Source organism: Myotis lucifugus, unplaced genomic scaffold (genome assembly GCF_000147115.1).
Source record: "Myotis lucifugus unplaced genomic scaffold, Myoluc2.0 scaffold_626, whole genome shotgun sequence".
Lineage (NCBI taxonomy): Eukaryota > Metazoa > Chordata > Mammalia > Chiroptera > Vespertilionidae > Myotis > Myotis lucifugus.
The window spans coordinates 389,296-397,030 of NW_005871674.1; the positions used below are offsets into that span (position 1 = coordinate 389,296).

At 48.3% G+C, this 7,735-nt stretch overlaps 1 protein-coding gene across 5 annotated transcripts in view; it reads right to left on the minus strand.

The window, feature by feature from the left end:
* The window catches only part of P2RX7 (purinergic receptor P2X 7), a 43,278-nt gene extending 35,553 nt beyond the window's left edge, over positions 1-7,725 (minus strand). For 2 of the 5 annotated variants that reach the window (XM_023746088.1, XM_023746087.1), the window contains exons 1-2: positions 7,553-7,725; positions 7,316-7,452 (exon numbers count right to left, since the gene is read on the minus strand). In XM_023746088.1, the coding sequence (XP_023601856.1) occupies positions 7,316-7,426 (111 nt within the window). In that variant the 5' untranslated portion in view covers positions 7,427-7,452; positions 7,553-7,725. Of the gene's footprint in view, positions 1-3,812; positions 6,603-7,315; positions 7,453-7,552 lie in introns of those variants that run through there. The other 3 variants (XM_023746090.1, XM_023746089.1, XM_006104986.3) reach the window with 2 other exon arrangements.
* Positions 7,726-7,735: the final 10 nt, after the last annotated feature.

Sequence of the window (7,735 nt, forward strand, 5' to 3'; positions counted from 1 at the left end):
CAGACTCAGCCTCTAGTCTTATTTCCAGTATTGCTAGCCCCTGTCTTGGACCCCAGTTTCAATAACTGATGCATTGTCTTACTTTGTTATCCTGGCCCTTTGCCTTTTTGGCCCTAGTATGTACAACCACTGAACCCAGAACCCTATGGCCAGAACTCACCACCTGCTGCTGCATATCCCAAATTTTACCTGAGCCTTTCTGGACTTCCATCAGTGGTCCACACCAGTCCTATTTGATGCATACAACATCCCTCAACCCCGGGGCACCATGAGTCTACCCATTTCATAGATGGCCAACTTGCAGTTACATCAACTTGCAGCCTCAGAATACAATTGAAGGCAGCATTGCCCACACTGTGTTCTATGGGACACCATTCAGAGAGATGTCAGTCTTCTGTTAACACAGAGGGGAAAAGCAAAGCTGGCAGCATTTTTTCCTTCAATTTCATATTTTAAAATATAAACAATAGGGAAGCATTTCACGTGGGGTTATCTTTCAAAGTGGGGACTTAAGGTAAAAATTGTGTCTCATTAAAATTGCCTTTGCTAGGCCCTTGCATTGTGCACAATGCATAGCCGCAGGCTTTCCTCCTGCCCTGGAACAAGTTGCTGTTTTTCCAGTTTTGCGGGAAGTGAAAGGAAGGCAAATGTTAAGAAGTTGGCTTATTTCAGGGGGCATGTTGAGTGGAAAAGGTGTATTTAGATCCACAGGTAGGACAGCAAAATGCTCACTCTGTGAGAAGCACGTGGAAGCAGAGACTGACTGAGGGAACCCCAACTCAAGTATCCATCTCCCCCTTACTCCGGACACCAGTCACCGAATCATTGCCCTGTTTTAATTGTGCCCTCTCTCCATGCTCTGGTGGCATGTGTGTAACTGAAATTAAGGGAATTAAATGCATGTAAAATAAGAGTCCACCATATGGAAGAAAAATAGTTATCATTGTAAGGTGTTCTCATAATAATCTTTCTCATATGTACAATGATCTGTTTTTAAGAAACTGCGTGCTGGACCCAAGCATACTAGAAAGTTACATTATCTGTTACATGGAATGATCTGAAATATGATCTTTGTAGGAATTTACTACGTCTTTTATCATCAGTCCTTTGATATCTTGTCTAAGTAATCTCTTATTTTAGAATTCTAGCATATGGGTTTATTATTCAATGTTTGTTGCATAGTAAACACACGAATTAAATAATGATGATCCTAGTAGTTACAATTAATAGGAAGAATTCACACTTAGTAAGGGCTTCCCATATGCCAGGTATTTTTCTAGCAGCTCTGCATTTATTAACTCACTTAATCCTCACAACAACCATCATCCCCATTTTACAGAAAAGGAAACGCAAAGAGGTAAAGGATTTTTGAATCCACCTTTTCAGACCTCAAACCCCAAGTGTGGGCATGGTTACTTTGATAGTCAGAGGAGAGGGTGTACTGCATTATGAAGGTACCCATTAGATTAAAAAAGATTCTTTTTAAAAAGAGCTGACATTTGGGGAGCTCCTACCCTATGCCAGGCATTGAGAAGGGCTTGCATGCCTTTTCTATTTAATTACCACAACCACTCTGTGAACAGAGGCAGAATCTGATGCTCCGAGAGGTTGAGTGACTCTAACCCAGAGGTCCTCAAACTTTTTAAACAGGGGGCCAGTTCACTGTCCCTCAGACATTCCACACATGTGCACTGCGGGCCCGGGATGAGTCGGCTGCTAAGCAGGACAGGCAGCGGCGGCAAAAACACCTGGCGGGCCAGATAAATGTTTTCGGCGGGCCTCACGTGGCCCGTGGGCCGTAGTTTGAGGACCCCTGCTAACCCTTAGGTGGTAAACAACACTGTCTCCCTGTACAGACGTGAGTTGTTATCATCATCACAAAGAGCAAGGGGACATTACCCATTACGAAAATGTGAACCAAAACCCAAAGAGATACCACTTTACATCCCACTAGGATGCCCACAATCCAAAAAGACAGATAATAAAAAGTGTTAGGTGAGGATGTGGAGAAATTGGGACAAATATTGATAGTGGGCATGTAAAATGGTGCAGCTACTGTGAAAAATGGTTGGTTCCACAAAAGGTTGAAAGAGTTACCAAGTCATCCACCAATTTCATTCATAGTTACATACCCAAGAAAACTGTTCATGCAAACATATGTTCTTGCAAAAATCTGTAAACAAATGTTCATAACAGCATGATTTTTAAAAAATATGTTTTTATTTATTTTAGAGAGAGAAGAAGGGAGAGAGATAGAGAGATAGAAACATCGAAGAGAAACATCATCAATTGGCTGCCTCCTGCCCACCCCCTAGTGGGGATCGAGCCCACAACCCAGGCATGTGCCCTGACTGGGAATCAAACCAGTGACCTCTTGGTTCATGGATTGACGCTCAACCACTGAGCCACATCAGCTGGACAAAAGCATGATCCATAATACATAATAGCCCCAAATTGATAAACAACCCAAATGTCCACCACAAAGTGGTCCATCTATACAGTGGAATATTATGCAGCCATAAAAAAGAATGAAGTACTGATACGTGCTCCAATGTGAACGAACCTTGAAAACATGATGCTGAGTGAGAGAAGCCAGACACAAAAGACCACATACTGTGTGATTCCATTTATATGAAATGTTCAGAATAGGCAAATCCATAGAGACAGAGAACAGATCAGTGGGTGCCTGAAGCTTCAGGGGAATGGGAATGTAACTAAGGGAGGTGGGATTTCCTCTTGAGGTAATGTAAATATTCTAAAATGTGGTGATGATTGCACAACTCTGTGAATATGATAAAAACTATGAAATTATATACTTTAAATGGGGGAATTGTATAGTGTAGAAATTATATCTCAACTAGTGGCCTGGTGCACGAAATTCATGCACAGGGGGGTGGGGGTGTCCTTCAGTCTGGCCTGCACTCTCTCATCCCCTTGGGGGATGTCCAACTGCTGGGATCGGGCCTAAACTGGCAGTCGGACATCCCTCTCGCAATCTGGGACTGCTGGCTCCTAACCGCTCACCTGTCTGCCTGCCTGATTGCTCCTAACCACTCTGCCTGCCAGCCTGCTCCCCCCCAACTGCCCCCCCCTGCTGGCCTGCTCACCACCTACTGTCCCCCCTCCCCCACCAGTCAGATCACTCCCAACTGCCCTCCCCTCATGGCCTGATCGCCCCTAACCACCTCTGCCTCGGCCCTGCCACCATGGCTTTGTCCAGAAGGACGTCGGAAATGTCTCCCAGAAGGTCTCCTGGTCTAATTAGCATATTACCCTTTTATTAATATAAATGAGCTGTAACCAAAAAAAAAAAAAGAGCATGGGGAGCCTTCCTAACCATGGAGAAGATCTAAAGTGGTATTTACAAGTCTGATCCTATTCCTGCCCCTAAGCAGTGATGACTCAGACAGCTACCAGCAGCATCACTACTTGCACCTCGATTCATGGCCTTCTCTCTGGAAATCAAGGGTGTTGCCCTGTGTTTTCCCACCTTTCCCAGGCATGCCCCACCCATTTCGCCCTGGCAGGCCTGGGATAGAACCAGAGTGTCACACTTGCCTCCCAAGCTTCTTTCTGTAGCAAACTGGCACAGCTTCCTCCTGTCTGCTGCTTGCTCGCTGCGCCCCCTCCTCCCCCCCCCACACACACACACACACACACACACACACACACACACACACACACACACTTCTCCACCAGCTTGCTGTGAGACACACATCTCGGGTTTTAAAACCACGTAGAATTCAGGATGTGCACCAGAAGCTGCGGGCAACCACTGCAGAGATCTGGGGTCATCTCCACACCCCACTTACCTAACATAGGAAAAAACAATCATGTGGAAGATCCACTTAATGGTGCCATATCTCGTGTTCTGGATCTGGATGACTTTGTTGGTCTCATACAGGAACATATCATCGCAGCAGGCTGGCATGGTGAGACACAGCAGGCCCACCAGTAAGAGAAAATGAAATGCCCTGAATTTAAACTGGAGCCTTTAAGTTTGAGCTCCTCCAATGATGACACAATGAGGGCGGACCCTGGCTGCTGCCCAGATGTGGCTGGGGGATAAACAAGGGAAGACAAGTCCTATAGGCCTGCCTCCCAGCTGACCCCACCCCCGCTGGCCTCCCTCACATGCTCGCACAATGATGGTGTTCAAAGGAAGGGCATTTTTTTTTTTTTTAGAATTCTGCCCTTCCCCCTGTTCCCTTCACTTTTTTGGCTCATTTCATTTGGGGGGAAGGGGCAGCCCTTCAAATGTCAGGAGACCCAGTGCTTTCATTGTGCCTTAGTAAAGGACCTAGATCTTTCCATGGCCTCAAGAGCCACTCAGAGACTGACTGATTCATTTTCTGCAGCCCTTTACTCAGCCCCAGATGTGTATGAACACTGGGTGAACCAAGGTCTCTGCCTCCCCTCCGCCCTCACCCCCCACACACTTCCTCACAACACTCCTGTCTGTAGATAGTGGGGAATCAGATTTGCTGGGTAGTGGGGAGGGAAGGGTGGACTTTATTTCTATGCTGAATATTTCCTGCATGACTCTCTGTCTGGATCCTCTCTCTATCCTGCTCTGTGCCCTGGGAGGTTCGTCCAGGACTTAGGCCCAGCAGCCTATGACTCCCAGGAACAAACTAGCCATCCAACAAAGGTAGGATTTGACCCCTCAATGAGGGCGAACACATGCCAGAGGAGCCGTGTCCCAAGCAAAGGGACAGAGTTTTTGTAGGATTCTAGTGGAGTTTAGCTTAAATCTCAATGAAAGCAAATTTTGGCAGGTTCAAAGCAAAGCAGGTTTTGTATAAAATGGTCAACTTCAGATCTGGGTGTTAAAGTGGACCCAGGGTCCTGTTTCCTCAGAAGCAATAAAGCTAAGATTTCAAATGCTCCAAATCTTAAGCTCTGGGCTGAGTGCACACTAAGGCCACTTCTATGAAGTTTTCTCTTCTGTATGCAGGCACTGTTAGGGTCGCCGAAGGAGGAATGCACGAGGCCAAAAGGGGTAAAGGTCATCTGGAAACCCAGATGGGGCAGCACCCAAAGACTGGGAGTCAGAGTTTTTAAAGGACTCTAGGCGGGCTTTTTCTGGGAGGAGAATTCTCTGTGCAGGTCGGGATTCTGGGAAACTCCGGAGGGGAGAGATAATGGTCTTAGCAGGTGGAATGTGGTCTAAGCAAGCAGAATGTCCATTGTGAAGTGGGCTAAAGGTCAATTCCCAGGGGAGGGGGTACATCAATTATTTGATCACACCTAACAGGCACTACTTTAAAAAAATTACTGATAGATCTTTAAATAGAAGGCCACATGCTGTATGACTCCATTCATATGACAGTCCAGAACAGGCAAATGCAGAAACAGAAAGTAGATGAGAGGTTGCCAGGGGCTGGGGTGAGGGGGACAGAGAGGTGAAAGCTAAAGGGTACGGGTGATGGAAATGTTCTAAAACTGACTGTTGTGGTAGGTGCACAACTCGGTGAATGTACTGAAAACAGAATTCTATACTTCAAATGGGTGAACTGTGTGGTATGTGAACTGTCTCAAAGCCTTAACACACACACACACACACACACACACACAGGGAAATGGCTGAGGGAGAACCACTGAGACGTGATACCATTTGCTGCCTGTTTTATACAGGGAATCCCAGAACCTAAACTCTTGGCCCGTGATCTGTCCCCGTGCCATGGCCCAGGCCTGGGACTTGGGCAGGGCCTGATGCTGGCAGGAGTCCGGGGAGGGCTGTCCTTGTGAGGGTCCCATCGGCTTCTCTCTGTTTTGGGGTTCGAGCCCAGTGGTTTCTACAGGAACTGTGTGAGGGTAGAAACAGAGCAACACAGATCGAACTCCTTGCTTAGGAAAAGATTCAAACATCTGCCTTTCTATCCGTGAGCCAGATGGTTCAAAAGGACTGCAGATCACACGTGCATTTGATTCCCCATGTCACCACTAGAGGGAGACAAATGCAACACAAAAAGCACCACTGACCTACTCAGGTGGCCCCTCCTGGGACCTTTTTTTTTAAATTTCAGAGAGGAAGGGAGATGGGGAGAGAGATAGAAACATCAATGATGAGAGAGAATCATTGATCAGCTGCCTCCTGCACGCCCCATACTGGGGATCGAGCCCACAACTCGGGCATGTGCCCTTGACCCTTCAGTCCACAGGCCGACGCTCTATACACTGTACCAAACCAGCCAGGGCCTGGGGCCTGTTTTTGATAGTGGCTACTTGTGTGCAAGATGCGACAAAGGGCAGGTGCAAATGTATGTGGCTACAGGAAAGTGGCAAACGGGACCCTGGCCCCTAAGATGAGGACACACTGAGTTAAGGCAGGCCCTGAATCTAATACGACTGGTGTCTTTCTAAGAAGAGGAGGGGACACACAGACAGAGACCCAGAGGGCAGAAGGCAGAGACTGGAGTGACGTGTCTACCAGCCAAGGGACACCAAGGATTGTCGGGAGCCACCGGAAGCTGGAAGAGGCAAGAAAGGAGCCTGGCCTTGCTGACACCAGGATGTGGGGCTTCTGCCCTCCAGAACTGTGAGAGGATAAAATCCTTTGTTCCCAGCCCCCTGGTTTGTAGTCATCTGTTATGGCAACCCTAGGAAACGAATACACAGCACTTTCAACAGAGAAAATACCAGCAAAGGCCCATCCTGAGACTGAAACCTGTATCCTGTGCACATTGGAGATGCCGGGGCAGACTCTGTATTTGAGAAATCAGTTCCTGGGTCAGAGCCCAGAGGCCTCTGGACTAGAGGGTCACAAACTCAGCCCTTCCTCGAAAGCAGTGAGTGAGGGTCCCGACTGAGGCTGGCTCGAGAGAGTAGAGCAGCCAGCCTCCCTCAGCTGCTCTGTAAGTTGCCTCAACATGTTTCTTTTATTTTTTAATTTTTTATTGATTTTAAAGAGGAAGAGAGAGGGAGAAGGAGATAGAAACATCAACGATGAGAGATAATCATTGATTGGCTGCCTCCTGCACAGTCCACACTGGGGATCAAGCTCACAACCTGGGCGTGTGCCCTGACCGGGAATTGAACCATGACCTCCCGGTTAATAGGTCGATGCTCAACCACTGAGCCACACCAGCCAGGCTCAATATGTTTCTTCAGACAAGAAAGGGCGGGCAAGGAGGGCTCTCACAGGCCAGGATGCCACAGGCGCACAGCCTCTCTCGGAGCATTCTTCCTGGCACACGGCTCCCACCTGCCCGTGGCGGCTGCCTGAGTGCTGGTCTTAGGTGGGTGTGCATGCCCCCACTGGGGAGTGATCCAGTCACCATCACCCGCCACACATGCCCACGCCCACGCCCACCTGAAATTGTAGCCGGGGGACACATTGTGGTCCAGGTCTCGAGTGTCCAGGCGGCGGAAGGAGTACCTGGGCAGGCAGAAGGAGGCGGCTCTGTCCAGGTTGCAGTCCCATTTGATCTGGATCCCCATGATGCCGCCCTGTGGGTTGTGAGCAGAGACAAAGCACGCTTTCCTTAGAGCCTGTTTTGAAATGAGACGTGCCGGAGACTGTGCCAGCAAAGCCAGGGCCTGTGCCTACCTCGACAGCCATGTCCTGGAAGCTGTGCCCTGCATTCTCCACTATTTTGCCAAGACGGAAGATGGGGCAGAACGGATCTGTTGCGGCATTGTAAATGCACGACTTGAGGTAGGTAGTGGTGATGTTGGGGAGGATGTTTCTCCTAAAGTTGGGAGGAGGCAGAAAATAGAAGCGAGGAAAATC